This window comes from Enoplosus armatus, chromosome 14, assembly GCF_043641665.1.
Source record: "Enoplosus armatus isolate fEnoArm2 chromosome 14, fEnoArm2.hap1, whole genome shotgun sequence".
NCBI classification, from domain to species: Eukaryota; Metazoa; Chordata; class Actinopteri; order Centrarchiformes; family Enoplosidae; genus Enoplosus; species Enoplosus armatus.
This window is the reverse complement of record NC_092193.1, coordinates 19,604,243-19,627,221: the sequence shown is the minus strand read 5'-3', so window position 1 is coordinate 19,627,221 and position 22,979 is coordinate 19,604,243. Positions and strand designations below refer to the sequence as shown.

The window sequence follows — 22,979 nt, the reverse complement described above, 5'->3', positions numbered from 1 at the left end:
TACCAACAGTACCAACTGGTAAAATTTCTACACAGTACAGTATGTCGTCTGGCTCCCTTCATATGTCTATATAAGGACAGGGCTCTGCACAGCAGGGAAAACCAACACAGTGGATGTGGGCTTTTTCTTTCTTACATAGCCTGTATGGAAGTAAAGTTGGGTTACTACTGTAGATAGCAAGCTAGTTAGCCAGACAAGCTTACATTTGCAGCTTAGATTAGAGCAGATAAACACACTGTTCGACACATTCCTTGCATTTGTGCTTGTGTTTTGGTTTTGGAAAAGCCATACTCTTAATACTGAGTGTCTCTCGTACATACAAATGCACTCAACTTCAGCATGTGGAGAGACCCATAGCTTGACAGACCTGCCACGCCTGGTAATGGTCAGCTACGATTGGACAATCGCTGTTCGGGGGAGGGGTTCGGCAAAGGGCCAATTCCGTGCATGTATGACAGGTTGATATTACAGGCCCCGTCCCTCCCTCCACCTACCCTCTGAGCTGATTTCACGGGAGCGGACAAGGTCGCTCTTGTTGCCCACCAGGATGATTGGTGTGTGCGGCTGGGACTCCCTGAGGAGGAGGCGGAGCTGGGCGGTGCGATGGAAACTTCGCCTGTCAGTCACAGAGAAGACCAGGATACACACATCACACTGCAGAGTGGACAGGTCCTGGGGAAACACAAGCATACACATGACTAAAACGACACCTAAGTGGAGCAGATTAGCATTGCATACATAAAGGAGAGATCCAATGACGGCCGAGTAGGTGTGGAATGTCAGGTAGCTGCGACACATTACACAAGATCCTTTACGTGCCATCGACAAATTTGCCCTTGAACAACAGTTTAAAATTCCCCCTCAAGTCCTTGTTTTGTTGCGCTGGAGCTTAGCCATTGAAAGGACATCAGTGCCAATGCCAAGCAGGCAGCACTCAAGTTTTTATCACTGTCCCATGAGAGGACGCAGAGGAGGCTTTGCTCAACTTGACTGTATGCACGTCACGCTTCACTTTGAATCTCCTGACCCTTTTAAACAGTGACCACCAACATCCCGCCGGGGCTTCCTGTCACAGAGGCTCAATTAGCCCGAGTGGCTCTAGCAGAAACAGCAGATTGGAACTGCCCCGGACCATCTTTGTCCTCTCTCGCTTTCTCTCCCTGATTCTGTCATTTACATGGGACTGAAGGTGGCTCATGGGTGTAAAATAGGTCACGGCAAGGTTCTCCTGGCTGTAAGTTAGTTAGTTAGTTAGTTGAAATCTCATATATATCAATCTCAAATGGTTCACAGCCAAATCCGTCCCAGCTAATTATTTATCACAGTCCCCAAACAATAATGTCTGGTCAATATTGTATCAGTCAAACGTCTGCTAATTTGAGTGAGTGCTATGAGATGCAGGGACTTTGCCATATGGTTCAGGGTTTAGTGAATTGAATTCCCTGTGGTTGTGAACTGCAGAGTAAAATGCAATCCAATTTTGGATTTAAGTCTGAAGCCTGGGGTAATGTGGATTAGGTACGCACCATTTGTGTCACACGGCATTGTAGCTTTTTAGATAATTCACTGTCTTTGTTCAGAATATGGCCAAAGAACAACCTTTTGCCATATGGCTCCTAGTATTCCCCTTAAAGCTGCACTAATAGGTCAAATGACCACGTGTAATATGAAAAGGTGTCTCTCATAGTGAGGAAGCCACCCAGAATTATCACCCAGTTCCCCCCAGCAACATGGAGCGTTTAAGCACCCACGGGCTCATTGTTTTGTTTTCAACGGACCAAAACTTAGCTGTTTGTTTCCGTCTTACCGCCCTCAACTAGCAACTATCTGATTAACTTAGTCAGGCTGCTAAAGAGCCAGATATGTCCCTCGGGAGAAGGTGGAGACCAAAAAGCAGGTGAAATAAATAGATTTTTACCATTTTAATGACTATTGGATTTACATTTGCCAAGTGGCAAGAAACATGACTCCAAATAAATGCTAATGTTGTCTGCTGGATGTGTAAATGGGCAACTATTTGCCAAAACATTAGCTACAGGAACTTTAAGGTGTCAATATTACAGTGTATTTCATAGCCAAAACGCATCTAAAAATCTATTAATACTGCTTTGAAATTCCATTTAAGTAACTCCTAAGTTAGATACAGAAGTATTTGAACACTCTGGTTGACAATGTCATATTTTATTAACTTGGTCCAGAGTTCCAGTCATTCTCCAGAACTAGGATTTGTGTTTCTATGTCTGCAACATTGCATTTAATGGAAAACATGTCTTGTGCATTTCCTACACATTTACCTAATCCATCATGACAATTATGATATATTTTGGAAGCCTTGGCATCGTCACTGTGCTTGTTTTGAAGTTCTGTGTTGTTCGATGACCCACCGTAGCTAGTTCAGTGACTGCGGGCCCTGTCCATGGTGCTGAATGTGTGGAAGAAATTCTAAATACATGGTGTGGTATTTTTTGAAACAGTCAGGTGAAAAACACTTGAAATGTCGTTTGGTGTAAGGCCACAAAGATAGCCTATTAAGGGCAAAACCTCCGCCGATTGAGCACCACGGACAGGGCAGGCAATCGCTGAACTAACAACTGCAGGGAGAGCAATGGGCCTTCGGAGCAATGGCCGTTTGTTTTCGGGATAATGGGCTGTCAGATAAATGGGCTTTCAGTCCAATGGGACATTTTTCGTACCATTGGGGTTTCGGAATAATGGGCCGGCGGTCCCCTAGCAATGCTACTCCACTCTAGCACGAGGACAGTGGGGTTAAAGAGTTTCAAACAAAAGACGATTTGATCTAAAGTTGGATGAGCGCAATCAATACAAAGAATCTTTCTTCCAAAGACAGAAACATGAGACCAGACTGAACAGTTTTGTGCCAGTCAAAGTCTCGTTCTCGATGATACAGAGACACCGTATAGCATTAGATAACATACATGAGCAATTGTCTTATATCCAGATGGGCTTCTTGTAGTGAAGCACAGACTGTGACTGTACTCCTCAAATGAAATCAAAAGTATTACCTCTGAGCCAACAAAGCTTTTTTGTTGTTTTCGTGGGGCAATAACAACAAAAAAAGTCAATATTACCGTCTTGAGCTCAGATGATTTTTACTTGACGTAACTGTGAACATACTCAGAGGGAATTGGTCAATTTTATTTGAGGATTGGTTTAAGCTTTAATCTATAACTTCATTTCTAAACACTGCAAAATTCTGACCCATAGAACTGCAAACACAATCAAGTTGTATTTCAACTGGAAATAGGACATAAACACTGGTGACTAAATCAATATGAAAACGTGTTATTCCCACCAGATAACCCAATCTGCCTGCTAGCTTGGGACTGCACATTGCCTGTGTGTATGTGTGTGTACGCGGATGCCCTTGCCCTACATCCACAGCCCCGACGGTAAATTCCTGCCCTCCAGAGAGTTTCAGACGTCTGAAAAATTCACATTGTCTCAAGCGGGCCAAGTAGTATCGGATCAGACCCTGGAGCAGGAAATTCATGGGGAGCCCCTTGGCACTCTGTCTGTTTGACGGATCACAGGAAAAGACAGGGAGAGGAGGAAGGAGGATGGGGAGGGAGGCATTGGCGTGGAAGGCGGCTCCGCCACCTGTCACTATCTGATTTAGGGATGAAGAGGAGGAATGGAAACAACAAGACAGAGAGAGAGAAACTGAGAGAGAGAGAGAGAGAGAGAGAGAGGCTAACCTTTGTGAGCAAAGGAGTACAAACACGGAGTGGACATCGATTAGGGGTGTGATGGAGCGCTTCGGGAGGAAAACTGTGACCAAGTAAATATGCCTCTCTATCAAACGGAGGAAGAACAACTCCAGACAGTGCCAACTCTCTTTTTTTCCCCTCTCGATTAAGCAGCTCCTCTCTGTCCACAGAGAGCAGGCCATCTGTCAATACCTACTCCCCCCATACACACACACACACACACACACACACACACACACACACACACACACACTCATGGACTAACACACAAACACAAAAGCCAAGCCCACGTGGAGTAATATTCAAATCATACACACAGATCAGTGAGCATTCATAAAATATTCCTATTAATGATGTGAATTTGAATCAAAGAGTGATGACAGTTGTGGCCTTGTTTGCTTATGTTGCCACACCCACACAGTCCTGACAAAGCAGAGTACAGGAGTTTTGAGTGTTAAACTAATAATAAATAATACCAATCAATGTTTTTTTTTTCTCTCCACATTTTAAATTCGACTGTTGCACATTTAGCGGTGGATTTTGAATGTTAGGGAAAATACTTAAATACAGGGGCTTTAATGTTAGAGCATACAATGATATTTTAGACAACAGTGAGCTTCCAGCTTTGTAGCAGCAGTTTGGCAAAGGCCCTTTTCCTATTTTGGGACCCTGACCCTCAACACCCCGACACCTTTTGGATGAATTGGAGTGTGAATGCCATCAAACATCCAACATCATCAGTGCCCAGCCTCACTAATCGCTCCTGTGGCCGAATGGGTGCAAATCCAAAACAGCCCAAAGGTTCCAAAATCTGGTGGAGGAAGAGTGGAGGCTGTTACGGCAACAGATTAATGCTCACGGTTACGAAATAATATGTTCAACGCTCACATATGGCTGAAATATTGAAGTGTCCACATGCAAACGCAATGCTCTAATCCTCCACTATATAATATATATATAACACTGAGCTCCTCAGGCTCAGATAACTGCATGGCCATAAGTTCACAAGTGTAATAATGCCGTCTGATTTGTATTCAAAGCTACACTTACAATGCTGGCTCTATGTTGAAATTATGAATAAATAATGGCCTTATTTTTGGTGGGAGGTTGTTGCTTTGGGCTACATCCCTGAATGTCTTTGCCGAATGCCTCGTGTCATTTATGGCCGTGTACTACTACCATCATTAGTGAGACTGTAAAGATGAACATCAACACATAAGCAACAATTTGTAATAAGGACCCCTTAAATTTGGTCATTAAAGAATTGTCACAATATGTACTGAGCAGGATATTTTAGAGTGGAATAATTAAATCATGTAATGGCAACACTGTTATATATATATTACCTTAAACACATCTCCGTCACTTTCTGTTGCTTATTGGCTGAAATATACCTCCGTACGGAGAAATCTGTGATATACAATGGAGATACATATGGTCTCTGCTGCAGCTTCTCCCTTTAAACACAGTCCAATGGGGCCATCATTCAAGCCTTCAAACAGCATAATAAATATTGCTTTCAAAAATAGAAGGCTCACAGTAGTAGTCCGACAGGCCTATCTGTCCACCCAATAAAAAGGCTTTCTAAGAATCCATTTTCCCTCAACTTCCTGTTTCTGGCGCAGATGTAGATAAGAAAAACACATCCAATAAAACCTGACAGAAAGCATGGTTTCCAACCCTGTTTTTTTTTAGTAGTGCAACACACGGACATGACCGTTAAAGGAAGGAAAATTAATTTGTTTTATCATGGTTTGTGCAGGCCTAACGTCCAGTGAGCTGCGGTTGAAAAACAGCCTCTAACGCATCACATAAACTGGAATGGACGTGAATTTTCACGTGTTTCACAAGCTTTTTTTTGTACGTACAGAAACAATACACATTATACACGCATACATTAACATGCACTCAAAAACACACTCGCACACCAGCTTGCTAGAACCAGGCACTACATCAGCAACCATTAACATTGAGGACAATGAATCACTTGTCAGCCATCATTTGCATAACATGCTGTGGCTCTGCGAGCACTCAAACTATTAGTCCTTCCAGTTGTGTGAAAAAAGACAGAAAACACAGTATTTGGCCATATTTTGAGAGAGTGCGTGAACATGTGAATGTGTGTGCGTGTGCAACCCTCATTATACAACATGCTCCTCGCTGCCTGGAACACAGAACCTGAACTATTGCAATCTATTTGCTCCTAAGTCATTTGCTTTGCAGGACAAGATACATGAGCAAAGCCGCTTACGGCCTTTACATGGAGACAAAAGGTCAAACACATCCCCACCTGCTTGCACACATGCACAGATGAATACATTGACGCTCGTGCTACCATTTTGCTTTATCAAAAGCAAACACATCTGATTCTTTTGGCTTGCGTGCTATATCTGTCCAACTGCCTGTCAGAGCAAAATGAAAGAGCAAGCGGATCAATAAAGATGCAGGGGTGAAGAATGAGGGGAACGAAAGACAGACAGGTAAAAGGAAGGAAGAGGGGGGAGGAGCAGAAGCAAGAAAAGGAGACAGAGGAGCACCTCGCTCTGGTAGCTAAGTCAAAATCTGATAATAGGATGACGAAGCTTAGTGCAGACGGAATGCTGAGTTAGTGGGTTTGCTCTTTTTCTCTCACTTACTTTCTGCTGCACAGAGACAACGCTTCCCGAAGGAAAGATATTACAGAGGCCATCTGGCCCGCACTGGCTACGCCACACACAATGCACACACGGAAGCACCGCGTAAGCCGAGCACCAACAACCACATCATCACAGAATGCAGCCGACATCACAGCACAGACACAGTGCACCATGAAGACAACTGCACGCCATGCCCACCAACCACCTCACACACACACACACACACACATGTCCCTGCATGACCCAGATTCAAGCTTTAATATGACGGCATGTGGAGCCTCTACCCCGCTGAAGTGCCCATTAGAAAATCCCCGAATCCCTACCGGTTTCAGGGATGCTGTTCTGCGGTTGACCTCCGACCTCCCTATGGAGGGAGGATAAACAAGGATTTGCCTCCAGGACACAAGTATTGCATTATTACTAAAGACATTTCATGACCTTATAATTAAACGAGTTATTCACATGGCACTATTCTTTGACAAGTTATTGACATTTTTTGTAGGTTTTTAGCTCTATGCATTCATGGCTAAATCATTTGAAAAAATAAAAGCTTCTACCTCCAAAGTATTTCTCTAACTTGGTTCTATATGGTTCCAACCGCCATTCAGTGCTTTGAAATGCACACAGGAGGATCAGTCAGGCTCGCGCTCGAAACAGTGCAATGATTATATTGAAGCCATTGTGAGTGACACTGTTACAGATAACAATTAAGTTGAGAGACGTTTATTGGCTTGTTCGAACTTCATGAAAAGCTCATTTTTGCCAGCGGCTAGCATGCTAGCCAGCCAGCAAGCTAACCTACGAATGTCAGTTGCACAGCTCATCCAAACATTTATTATCAAAATTAATGTCACTGACAGTTGAAAATGACAGCTAAGTTACGTCATTTCTTACCTTGTTTAATTATTTCAAGAAATGAGAGTTTTCTGTATTCAGTATCCACCTGATCAAGAAAACCTGATTTAAAATTGAAGATTATTATGGTATATATTTATCCCATAAATACAACGCAGCAGTTGACATTTCAACTTTAGCTTTTCTGTTTCTCTGGTTCAAAGATTTGATTTTGGTTCACACAGAGTATTCCACAAATTCAGTAGTGACTCCCAGCAGAGACTAAAACAAACAAACGGTTGAGGTATAATAGCTTATGTGGTTTAGGGAAAGAAATGATAAACTGTAAATTGTCCAGAACGACTCTCTTACTGCAAAACAGGAAGGAGAAAAATGTCCAGGGAAGGAACTCCCTGGACACAATGGCAAAATCTTTCTCGGTTCCAAGAACTGGATGGCGGAATGATGTTTTTCTTCCCTAACCCTAATCGCGCAAAAGAATGTGGTCAAGCAGCAATTACCTTCTTCCAAATTACATTCTGGGCCTTTTCTCTAATTTGCTTTAACATAATAAACAATGCCGTCCTCCGGGGCAGCGGCGAATTCTCCCCACTGCACGCTGATAAATACACACATATACATCACTGGCCTACATTCTTCCAGGCCTCAGGCTGCACCTTTTGGTTGTCTTTAATAAATATTTTAATTTCAAGCTATCAAATAATAATGGGAACTCTGAGCTCGGAATAAATTCACACACACGCACGGACCCACAGACAGACAAACACACATTAGAGAAAAGGGTGACAGGGCCCTCTGGTCCTCAGTGACCTCAATCTCCCGCTTGGTTCCCTACATACAGAACCCAGTTGGCTGTTTAAGAGATATATTACACAACCAATGTCAGTCTAAAGGACAACATGGGCCGGCTAGGTCAAGGCCAAGTGTGCCAGTGTTTCTATTTTGGGGAACATGGATGCTTTATTTAAACCGTCCAACCCCCCGTGACATCAACAACACTCACAACGTCCCAGCGTCTGGCTGAGCAGACTCTCAGCCTTCTGTGCATGTGCACGCTGGTGTCTTTTTACACAATCGACCATGCCGATGTGCACGTACGCGCGCGCGTCTGTCAGCAGAGTCTATACACAGTATATGTACGTGTTTCTGCACTCACAGTAAGCTCTACCTGCCGTTTCTTGTGAACCCCCCCCCCCCCCCCCCCCACAACCGGGAAAATTAGAGCTAGACCTTCATGTGTCAATCGGCTGTGAGTCAAGCCAAGACAGCACTCGAAGGAACAATCGCTGAATGTGAATGTAACAGTTTTCCATCTTTTTTTTGTCAGTTTGCATTGCAGGGGAATAATGAGGCGCTGATCGGGCCGGCCAGAGAGCGGATGAAGCCCCACAGTCAAACAGCGTCGGATGCTGGACTGTTCTCGCATGATCTTATGCGCGAGTGAGTGATGAAGTCAGCCCTGTGTGTGCGTACACGAGCGCGCATGTGTGTGTGACTTGGCACGTTGCTATGGTAACTTGGGTGTAGGTTGGGGTGCCCCATGGAGACTTGCACTTGCAGCTCGCTACAAGGCCAGAAGCCCTGCCTCCTGGGGCCGGCGGTAAACGCTGTGCCAGTTCAAGGCCACAACACGTGTTCGGTAGCTGGACAACATCTGTCTCCACACCTGACTCTGAGTCAGTGTAATTTTGTGTCTGTATGTGAATTTATATGTTTTTTTTTTATCTATGGGCAGTACCAGAAAAAAAAGCACAAAAACATGAGCATGAATTGGCAGATGACTTTGGGATGCTGTCCAGTCCTCTCGGCCTCCCCCCACTGCTGACGGCCCTGGAGTTATTCCAAGCTTCCCGCTGGCCTGCGTCTGTTGCTTCAGCCTTAATGCCCTGCCTTGTATTAACACGCACAGAATAACAAATGTAATTAACTCTCAGCGAGATTTAAGCATGGCAGAAAAGGGCCAGTGGAGAGACTGAATGGACGGGGAGATTTGGGGACGATGACAGCTGCAGGAAGGAAGGGAAACAGAATTGGGGGTGAGAAAAGGGAGGGGAGCGCTCACAGAAAAAAAAGTGAGGAAGTGAAGAAATTAGCTCGCTGTCAGTGGAGTTCCCCAGAGCCAAATGCAGAAGCGTGTGAATAATTTAACCTTAAGGGGAGAGCCCCTGAAGGCCAAGTGGACATCAGGAAGAAGATGCATCAGGGATGATCCACCCTACACACTAATTAGAGTGCTCTCCCGTTCCATCGCGTTATTAATAGGCATTAATGACTGCACGCTTTTTGATTTTGCATAATGTCCGCAGTGTCACGAGGAGCTTTTTGACAAGCTGCTATCGCTCTCCGCCGCAGCCCAAGTTTTTCCTGCTCAAAAATCATCGACACAGGGTCGTATCAACTCATTCACGTCGTTCAGCTCAAAAGGTTGATGATGTGTAGCCGCAGCAATTTTAGCCCTCGCCAAAATGTTCTTGTTAACTGCGGATTTGATGTAAGGTTAACGAGAGAGCGATTTCCGCTTTTCTGAAAGAGAGAACTCCAAAAAGCTCGAGTACAATGAGCACAGCTGCTCCCGCCGGCTTCCCTGCACAGCGTAGCACACACACGTAAAAGCAAAAAGTATGAACACACTCTTTACACTTGAATACACACAAATAATTTGACCATCACAGAAATTGAACAAATTGCTTTTCCCATTTCTGAAGTACAGGCAAAGAATGTCAAAACCAGAAGAAGTTAAAGGTGACTTGGAAAGCGAGAGGTCACCAGAGCACAACAAGACAGGGAGTCGGTCGAAACCGTACAAGTTCAATAAGACTGAGTGACGGTGCGACAGCCGAGAGTCAGTAACTCACCTGCTTCCAGTTGTCGTAAATGATGACTTTGCTGTCCTCGTCGTCGACCGTCACTGAGCACTCGTAGCCCTCACCTGCAAGCAAACACAACACCCATGTCACACAGAGTGTAACGGAAAACTCCACAGCACACACTGTATGATGACACAGCCATGAAATACTAGGGGCACTATATATTGCAATACAAAAAACGTGACTGTACGCAATGTGGATTGCAACATTAACTAAAGTGACATATCAGAGGTCTGCTGCCTGAACATGTCGATAAGTTAATCTAGGTCTTCGAAATGTTCTTGACCTACTCCAGAAACCAGTGACTGTGTTTAAATTGGGTTATGTGGCCAACTGACATTTTTGGAAAATGTTACTGCAACTAATTTCAGCCATTTGCTCCTTTCTTATTTATATATTTTTATAGTCAATTTAAAGGATAAGAATGGTGATATTTCCTTATTTTTTATTATAAACAAATCCCACAGAGAGAAAATCGAAACCAACAATGTTTTAGCCCATTTCCTAATACTTTTCGACTTCGCTACCCTATCAGGGCCAGCTCAAAGTCTGTTTGTTCCTGCAGAGATGTAAATCTTGAAAAAAAAAAAGGGGGGGTGCAAATAAATATTTTTATTATTCAAAAAGACTCTTTCATTTCCTAAATCAGCTGGGCTGTAGTTTTAAGCGAAGGTTACTCAAATGGGTGTAAATAGTGTATTTGTGGCGGACTATTTCCAGCAGCGGATTAATATACCTTTGCTGCAATATCACGTTTTTAAGGCAGCAGGACAGTGTATGTGGGATTGACTTAAAATAAAATGTATCCTCGTGCAACGGTGTAGCTCAGTGACATGTTTTTGATCATTTTTGGACAATAAAGAAGCTCTATGACACAGAGGAATAAGATATATCAGGATTTTGACTACACAGACAATACTTGCTAATATGATCAATTCTGTGTTGGCTGTGCTCTTTTCATGGGATTTGTTGACAGAACTAAAAAGCATAGAATACCAGCAGACTATCATTTAGAGAATGCTTCAAAAAGCTGCATTTTACATTAAAAAATGAAAAAGAATATCTATATTATATTATAAAGTAAAAAAGGTGGAACTTTAAGACAGTTGTTGACCACAAACCCTGTATTGCACCAAACTGTGAACTGACTATCAATACAGCCCCAGAAAATACACTACCTACAATTGCATGGTAGCTTTTAAAATACACATTAACCCAAAACAGCTTGAAACAGGTCGAGAAAACCCACAATGATGAGTGACATGTCTATCTTAAGGTACGAGCACACCAAACCTCCTGGTATTAATCTGTGCTGCCGTTTGCTGGTAACTACCCGGTGAGGACGTATTGATTGGTGAGGTGTTATCCCTCTCACTGAGCTAATATGGTGCTGGAGCATCTGTTCAAAACTATCAAAAGAGCGTGTTAATTAAATAGGTGTTGATTGGAGTTTTTTCTTTTACACTTTGCAATTTGGACATGTAGCTCATTGAATAATTTAGCACTTTGCTAAAATTCCAGATGAGGACGAGAGCGCCATCTTGGAAACATGTAAAAGCTCCTTGGATGAAAGTGCTTTTTCTGTCCATTTATGATGCATGAATCCAAGTGTACTACATGGGCCGTAATGAATACTGTATGGCGTGAGTCGGGGCCCAACGCATGAGGGGAAGCAGTCGCCTCTTAGTGACACTGACTTATCGATTAGCTGTTAGGACGGTTGGGGGCCAGAGACAGACCTACTGACCCGCAGAGGCCAAAGCAGAGGGGAAAGGAGCACAAGGCTGATTTTAGCAGCTTTACAGGGGAATATGCCGTTATTTGCTTTCTTGTCGAGATAGCAGCCAGTGAGCTTAGCTTAGCATAAAGACTGGAAAACAACTAGCAGAGCTAGCTGTTTCCCCCAGCTACAAATGAGAGTATCAATCTTCTCATCTAACTCTCTGCAAGGAATTGAAGGTTTTAATTCCACACTAACTAGGCTGTTTTAAAAAGGTTTCTTAGTCAAAACACACGTGCACATGCGCGCAAAAACACACTCCACCAATCCCTGTCCAAGTCTTTACCACATGCTTGTGTCTCAGAGTCTATAGAGAGGGATCTGTCCGACTGCCCGGCCAGAGATAAGGCTAGCGACGACTTGCCAACGCCATTCTGTCCCATTAGCACTATCCTCAATGCCCCGCCGTGGCTGTGGTAAGCCGACTGGGCGGCAGCCGATTGGCTGAAGGACTCATCCCGAGGCACCGCTGTGTCACTGATGGGCAACGTGGCAGGCTCCTCCAAGCCCGGGATCCAATCGCAGTCCTCCGATACGGCCTCTTCCCTCCGCAGCTGGTGCTTGACAGGCAGGGGTGTGCTTCCACGCCGGAGGGGGGGCGCCGTGGTGAGAAACATACTGTACTAGAATCAAATTGAGACAGACGACAAAGAGACATGTAAGTCTACACATTTGGCACTGTTGTGTACAGCACTTTAAAATAGTCCAAGTGGTCCGAACAAGCTGCAGATCTACCTGTAACACTGTCTATTCTGGTAAATGTTACCGCTGAAGAATGGGGGGAAGGGTGTTTCCACTGTGTGTGTAAAGAGGAGGGGGGGTGATAAGAGTCGAGGTGAGACAGATAAGTGGCAGTGTGAGAGAAAGATGCTGATGAAGACGCAGAGGTTGTCAAAGGCGAACCTAAGAGAGGAGGAGGGAGACGATGGTGTGTGTGTGTGTGTGTGTGTGTGTGTGTGTGTGGGGGGGGGGGGGCTGCTGAAAGAATGACAGAAGATAAAAGGATGCTGAAAGACAGCAGGTTGATAAGGACACAGAGAGAAGACAATAGAAAGAGGAGGAGGAGGTGTATGGAGAAAGAAACACAAGGGAAGCACAGAGGAACAGCGGCTGCAGCTGTGTGTAATAAGTGCGGTCAGGTGGCTCTATACTGTACAGTGTGCACACAGTAACTTCAGCATGGATTCACACGGAAATAGGTCAGAATCATAAAGTCCTGTCCCTAGTTACTTCAATAAGGGAAAGCTGTCAGCGCTTTTCTCCAGAACAATAGTTTGGCTGAGAAAGGTGTGCGTGTGTGTGTGTGTGTGTGTGTGTGTGTGTGTTTGCAGCCGCAGCAGGTCAACCATAGACCACCCTCATCAATATTAATACAGCAATTAACCTAGCTCCAGCCGCACCCCCTGGGCATCTGTGGCCCAGTGTCTGCCTGTGGCAAAGCTAAGTCAGTGCTGGCGCTTAGTTAAAGGGGATCGACGCGATAACAGGAGCAAATCACAATGAGCTGAATCAACACCTCCCTGACACCGTGTCAGCAAAAACTGGAGATTCTTCACTTCACAAACGTAGGATTGCATTGGATCAGTGGCTCTCAAACTTTTTTCTCACACGGCGAGTAGCTGAACGCCTCGCGTAAACGGATTGAATCCTCACCAATCATTAACAATATCAGGGGAGCAACAAATAAAAAACCAGCCAAGTTGAATTCGATTTACATAAAACAAATGATTCAGCTCAGCACAACTCTTGTTTTTCTATTTCCCTACATAAATCACATTCATCCAATTTAGTTCCACTCCACACCGACCCCCCCCTCCCCTCCCATATACTTCAGTATTGTGCAATTTAGTAGCATAACATAGTATCGTATAGTATAGCTCAGTATAGTATAGTATACAGTAGTATGGTAAAGTGTAATGTAGTGTAGTACAATACAGTTTGGCAAGGTATAGTAAAGTATTGTGTGATGTAGTATGGCACAGTAAAGTGTAGTATATAATGTAGTGTATTGTTGTAGTATAGTATAGTGTAATGTAGTTTTGTACTGTGTAGTGTGGTGTAGGAAAGTGTAGTATTGTAGCCTAGTATATAGTACAGTATACTATGTATACTGCAATATGGTGTAGTTGTGTATTATATTGTAGTATAGCATAGTATAGTGTAATGTAGTTTAGTACAGTATAGCGTTGTGTGATGTACTGTAGTGAGGTGTAATGTATTGTTGTATATAGTGTATAGTAGTACAGTATAGGACTTTATTATACAGCAGAGAATTATAATTGTTTTTCATAAATACAGTTGAGGTGTGGCTGCTTGTGACTCAGTAGCTGCTGACACTCTCACACACACACACACACACACACACACACACCCATACATCATTCAAGCAGGCTTACTCAGGTAGCTCAATTAGGTCAATTGAACGAGCTAATCAATTAAGCATGGCCTTTATTGTCAGCGGTGCTCAGGGGAGCCACACAGGCGGAGACAGGAAACTCTGACCGCGGGCTGAGCCTGCGTGTCAGGGGTTAATCTCCTCCTCTCGCCGGGCTGTCGAGAAACTAGGGCAAACAACAGTGCGCGATACAAAATTAATACTACAGGCAGTGTTTTTATTCCTCCGCCGTCACAGCCCAAGTACACTGGCCGGCTGCTTCCTCACCAGCAGCTGCCTGCTTGTTATGTCTGGTGCACTTCGGACGCTTGCAGCCCACGTTAGGGCTCACTGATTCCATTTAGAGTGTCTATGAAATAATCTATGAGGGACGCGACGGTCCACCCAAAGAGAGGGGGAGACACAGATCGATGGCTCGACCACCTTTAGGAGCTGCGAGCCCAACACATCACACAAATACCGCACAGCAGCACAGCACTGGACCCCCTAATAACTATGAGAGAAAATCCAATAATAGAAAATACTACAAGGCGCATGGAGGTTACTATTAAGTCACTGGAGAGGAGCACAGACTCACTGGAAGTGATCTGTGATAATATTCCAAAATAATATCCTGAAAGGGGGAAAGATGAGAAAATTAAAAAAGAAAATGCTCCAAATTCTAAACTGGATTCCCGCACAGTGACAGTGTAGACCCTCTCACAGAAAGTGTGCAGCACTAAAACACTGATACACAGCAGAGGGTGTGTGTGTGTGTGTGTAGTCTACCTGGTGTGTGTGTGTGTGTGTGTGTGTGTGTGTAGTCTAGGCTATTGTGCCGAGCGCACGAGGTGGGTCTAATGGAGGCTGAGAACACGCGTCGCCTTACCTGGTCAGCCATGGTTATCAACGAGTCTTCTCTTCGTGGAACAAGTGCTGTGGTTGCAAGCGCCTCTGGCCGCCCGGTTCAAGTCATCTGCGCTGGGTGCGGAGCCGGCACCGCGTTCACAGCGGCGGCAGCGGGCGAGAAGAGACGCGCCACATTTCGTTTGACATGATGTTGTTCTTCCCGCCCCGGCGCGTAAAATCCTCCTCTGGTGACCTGGAGGGGGGAGAGGTGCGGCGCATGGAAATCTGGGGGTAGGTGGTGGGCAGGCTGGAGGGAGGATGAAGGGGAGGCTCCACCTGCGCGTCCGCTTGGAGGAAGAAGGAGAATTAGGAGAAGAGGCGAGTTCTTATAGGAGGAAGAAACAAAGGCGTCCGCACAACAACACATCCCCTCCTGTTCTGTTGGCGTCCCAGCGGCCAGCAACGACTGCGCTTCCCTCCCCACCTCCAGTTAATACCTGCACCTCTCTCTCTCTCTCTCTCTCTCTCTCTCTCTCTCTCTGCAAAGTGTGTATGGGGGGGGGGCGCGTCCTTGAGTGAGTGTAGACTTATCTTGCTATGGGTTGGGTTGGAGGTGGAGGGCGGGATGGTGAGGGTGTAGGAGTGCCCCCATGCTCGGATCACAAATGTGCGCCTTCGTCAAACACCGGTCTGGGCTTTTCCCGTTGAGTTTCTTTCAGGTTTTTGAAAGGTACACTGTCAGTGTGTGTGTGTGTGTGTGTGTGAGTGTGTGTGTGTGCGTGTGTGTGTGTGCGTGCTGTGAGGGGAAGCGCCCACCAGAGGGAGGCAGAGGGACGCCTCTTGGAGAAGGTGGCGCCAATGTTTGTACTGAGAAATGAGGTTCCAGCTAAGACCAAGAGCAAAATAAAACAGCATTGGTGATGACATAGAATAACTGATGTTTTCACCATATCTTTTGATAAAAAAAAAAAGAATACTTGATGAGCTTTTACATTCGTTTTCGTAAGGATTCAAAGGGGCACTCCGACAAGTTAAAGTGAAAAGCAGTTTGCTTGACAGGAGGACTGAGGAGAAGTCTGGGGGGGGGAAACAAACCCTTGGGCTTGAGTGTTAAGATCTTTAACAGAAACCTGTGCTACAAATTACAAGTTACAGATCCCTAGTTTGATTCTGGTGTGGGACCTTTGTTCCACAACATATCCATCTATTTGTCCCCATTATTTCTGACTATAAGCAGGGAAATGCCCCCCCCCCCCCTCCCCCCGCCCGAGTCGTGAAGGCAGTTTGCAGAGATGAATGTTTCTGAGTGACCTGATGTTTTATACCACTCAGCTATCAAGTCCATCACCGGTGCTGCCAACATAACACCCCTCTGTGACTGTGCGCATTAGCTAACTGGCACTCTCACTGGAAAATTCATTGGTTCAATTTATTTACAAAAACCCTTCTTGCATCTCAGTCCCAGATCATATCTGTCAAACACGCGAGAACTCGAAATCAGCCTCCCATAACGCATCAAGTCCGTCCGTCACATTCTGCCCCAGAGTTGAAACCTTCTTTGGTCATGTCTCCCTCCAGTTTACTGCTCGCAGTGACTCCGACATGCTGTTAAGAGTTATGCTGTTATATTGCAGACTAATTGGCACATATGCAAAAGGTTCTCCGAGGCTTAAAAAAAGCTTCCCCATCGATGACGCGTGTTTGTTGCTGTTGCTTTTAGTGATGTCCTTGTTGTCGACGGTGGTAGGCTTTTAATGTTGTTAGTCTCCAAGCCGAGGTTATGCCTGCACTACCATTAAACATCGCAGCGTTCTAATGCCTTCTTCCAAACTCCCCATTAAGAGGGCTTTTCTCCTCTTGCCACGCATGTTGCAAAGCCTATCACTGACTTGCTGTGTCAAAGATGCAGTATGTCATAGACGTTGGTGTCCATTGGTGTTGTTTGCAAGTAGAACATTCATATCTGCCATCTTTAATATGAAATGAATATGGCATGAATAAGAGTGCGCCACCTCTTCCCCCTTACAGTTAGAAAAAGATTGGTCTTGCCAGTAATGTTAATAAGCCTGTTCCTCTGGCTCAGACTTCTGTTATTTATGCCGACTTTTAATGAGTTGCAGTGTAAATATTTAATGTCTTTATAGCTGTGTTTTATGAGCAGTACCCTGACTCAATAAATCAATCAATTAAATCAATCGATTGAATAATTCAAAAATACTTTTGGTGACCTTAGGCTACTGTATGTCTTCTTTCATAGTTTTATTTAAGAAGTCAAAAGGTGCCCTATATGGTCACACGAATGAGGAAGTTAACTTGCAGTATGCTTTGAAACATCAGCTTAGTTTAACACAAGGAGACCAAACAGCCTTTAGCAGTAGTTAGCCAGTAAGCATGCTAAACATTCCAGACAAATGAACAATGACCTACTTTTTCCACTGTTGATCAAACAACATCATAAATTTGTTTTTATGATGTTCAAGCACGAGCATTATCAGCGCTCAAGTGTCTTCGGCTTGAAGCTAATTCTCTGTTAGCTATTGTAAAAACAGCACACAATTAAAAACTCAAGAAAATGTATGAAATCTCCAACTGCTAAACCTTTGAGGGTTCAAAGCTACGCTAATCAATATTTCTAAGTCAACAACGGATCACATGACAAAAGAGCTGTGTTAAATAAGCATTCATCAGGTCGACAGACGCAAAAGTCCAAACATCACGATGTAAGGACTTTGCGACAAACCCACTTTCAGATGAGCGTCTTTCAAGACGGCAAATGAAAGTTGTTCACAGTTAATAAATGTAAGACTTATTTTGTCTCAAAGAGGGAAATGTGAAATAATCTGAAAGAAACAGAAATACATTGCCTATTTCTGATCTTACACATACAGTAGTACAGTAGTGAGCGGAGAGTCGATCATGTGGTGTGAACATGCTGGCCAGGCTAAAGGCTTACTTGTGAATAGCTCTTTGTATTAAACAGATCCTCCCTGAGGGATTTAAATAGTGTTCAATGGAAGTGAATGACCTGGCATCCTTTTAAGGCTATTAAGTGGTAAGGGTACGTTCTTGCTGTCACACTCAAAGAATCAATACCTCTCCAAAACGCCAATCTAGACGATGAGAAGTCCCCTCCATTATAATAAGCATCTTGTGAATCCCTTGGATATGAATCAGCCCATTCTGCTCACCGCTGCTCTCAGTTGGCTGATCTCACAGTGTTTTCAAAATCTACCCCGGGCCTCCAGACACGCCAGGGCCTCAGCAACACTGAAAGGGAATGGGAAGGATCCTCTCAATGGGCCTGCTGAGCATGACTTATATTTTAAGCTTTCACTAATCTGCAGACTTAATTAAGTCTCATCAGGACATCAGAGCTCGCTAGTGCCTCGCACTGTGTGAGAGGATCACAGCGCAGACAGATGACAGAGATAAGTGCTCTCATTAGCCACCAAGACGGTATCAATGAGAAAAACGTCTGCTCCCTGCTGATGGAAACACTCGGGTCTGTCATTACAATGTGCAGCCGTGCAGTCTGGTAAGATGTCAGGAGGTCAAGAGGTAACCAAGGTAGGATTCATAGCTGCCATTCACAGATGACACCCACAAGGTCAGAGATTGTTTTATATATTCATCAGCGTCGCATGCCTGCCATCCACAGATCATGAGAATGTCGCAGACTGGAAGTGAATTACTTTTTGCCATCCAATGGAATTAAACTGTTGTAATTAAAGTATGACTATACTGTGAGCATGTGAAAATTGATTGTGCACACGTGTAGTTGGTTTGGACAGCTGTTACCTACATAGGCGTTTCCCTATATTGATAGCTTGGACAAACTCATCTGTCCGCTATATATGAAGCTACAGCCGGCTAGCTTAGCTTAGCTTAGCTTAGCGTAAAGACAGGAAATGGCCAGCTGGTCTTCCTCCGTCCAAAGGAAACGAAATCCGACTAGGCAGGCAACCATCAGAGACTCAAGATATAACGTCTTAATTGGTTAATCAGAACTAAAAGAGGTGCTGGTAGGCGTATTTTGTTACCTTCGGACAGAGCCAGGCTAGCTATTTCCCCCCCTTTTCCAATCTTTGTGCTATGCTAAGCTAAGCTAACCGGCTGCTGCATGTAGCTTAATATTTAGCATTTAAATACATGAATAGTATCGATCTTCTCACCGTACTCTCAGCAAGACAACAAATAAGTGCATTTCTCAAAATGACTCTCTAAAAAAAAACCTTGCTTTAAATATGTTCTTGGGTTTCTGATTCCGACATTTTAGCAGCAAAACAAATATAAATAAAATATGTAATTAATATTTCAGGGTGGCTCAAGTGATTCCAACTTCCCAATGAATTGAAATCCCTGGTTTACGTCTCTCAATATACATCTAAGATCTTACATCTGACAACAAAAAATCAAATTACTTGTCCTCAGCCAGTTTGTCAAACAAAGCCCCTGACCACTGCAAGTACATGACATACCCTTTACATTGTGATATTAAACCGCTCCGCATGCAAATGGGCTCCACTTGTTAAGGAGTCACATGTCAAATCCCTATTTAATAAGCACGTCTCCGCATTCAAGCTTGGAACAAAACAAGTCAACTTCTATTAAAGCCTCTCATAAGTCCAAGAGGCCTCTTTTCACAAGGTTATTAAGATGACATTGAATTTAGATAATGTTGCAACCAAGAGCTTTACCGGGAGCTTTGCAGGGAGGCAGGCAATGTTGTCCTCAATGTTTTTGCAGATGGCTTAGTAATGGGGTTACAAGGTTGTATTGCTTGTCATAATCTACTAGATATAATGTAATGACTTCCTATGGAGGCTTCTCGACACAAGCAAAGCCCTTTCCATACTGTGCACATGCTACATGTCATGCTTATCGGACGCTCTTTTTATTGGAGTTCAGGGACGGTTGTTTAAATTTGGTTTATGTTTGCTTGGATGGTTCATGTCAGTCAATGTGGGCTCAGCAGACGTCCTTCAGCCCCTGAAAAAGGCTGTTAAGATTCGTTCAGGTCCCATGTGGGAGCTCTAAAGATGTCTCTTTGAGTTCAGTGACCTGGATTTGTAAACAGTGATGTGCGCTTTGATATGAAGTTTCGCCGTGAAATGTTCTCTAAAATGGTTTTGAGTTGGAGGCTCTCCTCCTCTGCAAGATTCATGCTGTCGGGACAGTGAGTTGCTTGGTGACTCTGGCATTGTGATGAGGAATATAAGCCTTCTGTTTTTATGGCACATAATGCATTCTGTTTATGATAACACTGTCATCTACCTGAGAGGCTCACGCACCGTTGCCCGGAGCCTTTTTAAACATTTACTGTAATGTTGCAAAAGCAAAGAGGATGGGGCCATGAACACATAAGCATCAAAACAAACACAGTAGCATGTGTATGCAAATGTTGTGACTCATGTATTTGGATGTGCGATGGCAAACATGAATATCATGTCATGGGGATATGTGACACACAGTTGTGTGTGTGTGCTAACTTTACTGAGTCAGTCTGTGTGTCAGGGTTTTGTGAGTAAGTGAGTGTGCAGTTGGCTGAGGGTGTGGCAGGCGTGGGGGAGGAGCAGGAGCAATACGCCAGCGCTGCACAGGTTTTCTTCCCAAGTGCTTATGAAAGAAGGATGGCAGTAGAGCTCGGAGCTGTCGCACGGCCGGACGTGACAAGAGAAAGTAGAGTGGCGGGTTCCAGCAAGGAGCCAGACACACCAGCAAAATGGCCGTCAGGGATGCCACCTCCCACAGCAAAGACACCCTTGTCTCTGTTTCCTCACTTGGCCCTGGCGAAGTGAAGGGCATATATGATGGAGACAAAGTTGAAGATAGCTTACGCCCAAATCTGCTAGTGGGAGAAGCTGCTGAGCTAACATAAGGGGACATAACATTGACAAACTCGAGTGCATAATATGGCAACCAGCTAATTGCAAAAACCAGTGTCGACGCAATCAGCAGAGCGGTAGCTTTCTTGTTGCGCCTGTCGGCGGCCAGAGTGCCCCTGCAGCCATGGAGGTGAGAGATGATGAGGCCACAGTTGATTGCAATGCAGAGGAGAGGGGCCACGTAATAAACCAGGAAAGCAGGAACCAGGAAGAACAGCCACTCGTCTTGGCCCACTGACCACGTGCAACCCCCATCAAAGTCGATGTAGGTGACCTTGGGCAATGCCATGGTTACTGAGACCAGCCAAATGGCTACGACAGTGCATAACCTGTGGAGGAGGAAGACATAGGTTTATTTGTCGTGCAGGAGGATCACATCTGTGCTCGTAGAAAGCGTAACACAGTATATACTGCAAGAGTACATCGACCTGAGTCTGATGGGAAAGATAGCGACAGTTCGACCTGTAATGTCTGCATTGACCTGTGATATATACGAATGCTAAAGGTTCTCGGGAATGTTCTGCTGTGTGAACTCCTTTCAGTCTCCGTATTTGATTTAACCCTCCTCTTTATTGCCTCTGGGTTGTAGTTCAGCAACTGATTCTGGCATTATTCCCCTGCGTACCAACAACTGACTGCATGTCAGCGACTCTAAAACCAGCTTAGAAAGTTGTGTTGTCAGAAGACATGGAACAACATCAGCATTTGTTTGGTTCTTTCGCTGCCTGATGCTCTTCTAAGTTTCCCGGCTAGGTGTTAGAGGGTTTATCAGAGCTGAAACAGAATTTAAAACAGCTGCCTGCTGTGGCTGCACACAATGCCAATGAGAGCGGTGAGAGTGAACCAAAACAATAAAGTTGCCGGCAGTAAAACCAAAACAGTGAGCTGAAAGATACTAAAAAAAGCTCCATAGAGCTGAGGGGAACTGTAGAGTAGGGGGGTACTTCTCTTTGGGTTCATCACTATAAGCAACCCCCCTCACTTTATACATATCTTTCATCCAGCTTGCGGCTCTAGGCTGCATTAGCCGCTCCTAGCATAACACACCCAAATCTTTGACCAAACGGTCGGTGGTCGAGTTGAATTGTGGGTAATGCGGGTGCCGGGTTTTGACAAGGAAGAAGGATGTGTGGAGTAAAAAAGGCGACAACTCTGGTTCTGCTGCATTGATTTTGATTATTGTTTTCAAACTGTCCATTGAGAGTCTGATGATGTTATAGGAGTGCAACGCAACTCTTTTAAAGTACAAGGCTGTCAGTCCCAAGCCCATTTCTTCCTACTGAAGACATCAAAACTTTAAAAGTGGGTCACAAAAATACAGTCTCACTTTTTCAAAAGACTGAATGATTTCTTGTCGTTATAAGCACATGTTACTTAAACTGGTAGTACTGCAACTGTTGGAGACTATTTTCAGCCGTGGATTAATAGACACTTGGTGCACGCCTGGGTATGGCACCAGGATGGTTAGTAGGATCAATTCATTGTTGCTTTTAGGGTTTCTATGAAATTTGTTGACAGTAAAAAAAAAAAGTATCAAATCCCAGCCTTATCTTTTGAGACATTCTCAAACCCAGCTCTGCTTGCAAAGTAATACTCACACTTGTGTCAGGCTAGCTGGCGGTCTTGTCCTTGGAGCAACAATACGATATCTCAGCACCGACAACGCCGCCAGGCTGCAGGTTTCCACTCCCACCGTCACTGAAGTCATGAAGCCCAGGAGGACGCAGGTCCCACCACCGAGCTGCCAGTTCTGGAAACTAGCACTCAGAAGGACGCAGGGCAGGGTGAGCAGGGCGCCCAGGTCTGCCAGGCTGAGGTTGAGGAGCAGGACAGAGCTCGGCTTGGAGCGACTTCGGGGATTCCTCACCAGCACCAGCCACAGCAGGAGGTGACCTCCAACCCCCACCAGAAGGGAGACCAGGCTGACCATGGGCAGCACCACGGTGAAGGAGATGGTGGTGTTGGTGGAGACGACGTTGAATAGGAGGTTGACTATGGCAGGCAT

At 44.7% G+C, this 22,979-nt stretch overlaps 2 protein-coding genes across 2 annotated transcripts in view; both read right to left on the bottom strand.

The window, feature by feature from the left end:
• rem2 (RAS (RAD and GEM)-like GTP binding 2) overlaps positions 1-15,254 on the bottom strand; it is a 25,040-nt gene extending 9,786 nt beyond the window's left edge. The window contains exons 1-4 of the mRNA XM_070919207.1: positions 15,130-15,254; positions 12,153-12,489; positions 10,075-10,148; positions 495-672 (exon numbers count right to left, since the gene is read on the bottom strand). Of these exons, the coding sequence (XP_070775308.1) occupies positions 495-672; positions 10,075-10,148; positions 12,153-12,489; positions 15,130-15,141 (601 nt within the window). The 5' untranslated portion in view covers positions 15,142-15,254. The remainder of the gene's footprint in view (positions 1-494; positions 673-10,074; positions 10,149-12,152; positions 12,490-15,129) is intronic.
• LOC139296459 (somatostatin receptor type 5) lies at positions 15,246-22,979 on the bottom strand. Its single transcript, XM_070918860.1, has 4 exons — positions 22,573-22,979; positions 20,939-21,303; positions 20,675-20,875; positions 15,246-15,436 (listed from the first exon to the last, which is right to left on the bottom strand). Exons 1-4 carry the CDS (start codon positions 22,977-22,979, stop codon positions 15,246-15,248), a joined length of 1,164 nt encoding a protein of 387 aa, XP_070774961.1.

What these genes read in the sequence shown, in the direction of transcription:
- LOC139296459 (XM_070918860.1), bottom strand. Translation starts at nt 22,979, where the DNA reads ATGCCTGCCATAGTCAACCTCCTATTCAACGTCGTCTCCACCAACACC. An exon ending in CCAGCTAGCCTGACACAAGT is followed by an intron (nt 21,304 to 22,572) that starts GTGAGTATTACT and finishes CCTCCTCCACAG; the next exon opens with GTTATGCACTGTCGTAGCCA. An exon ending in CTCAGCAGCTTCTCCCACTA is followed by an intron (nt 20,876 to 20,938) that starts GCAGATTTGGGC and finishes TCACTTCGCCAG; the next exon opens with GGCCAAGTGAGGAAACAGAG.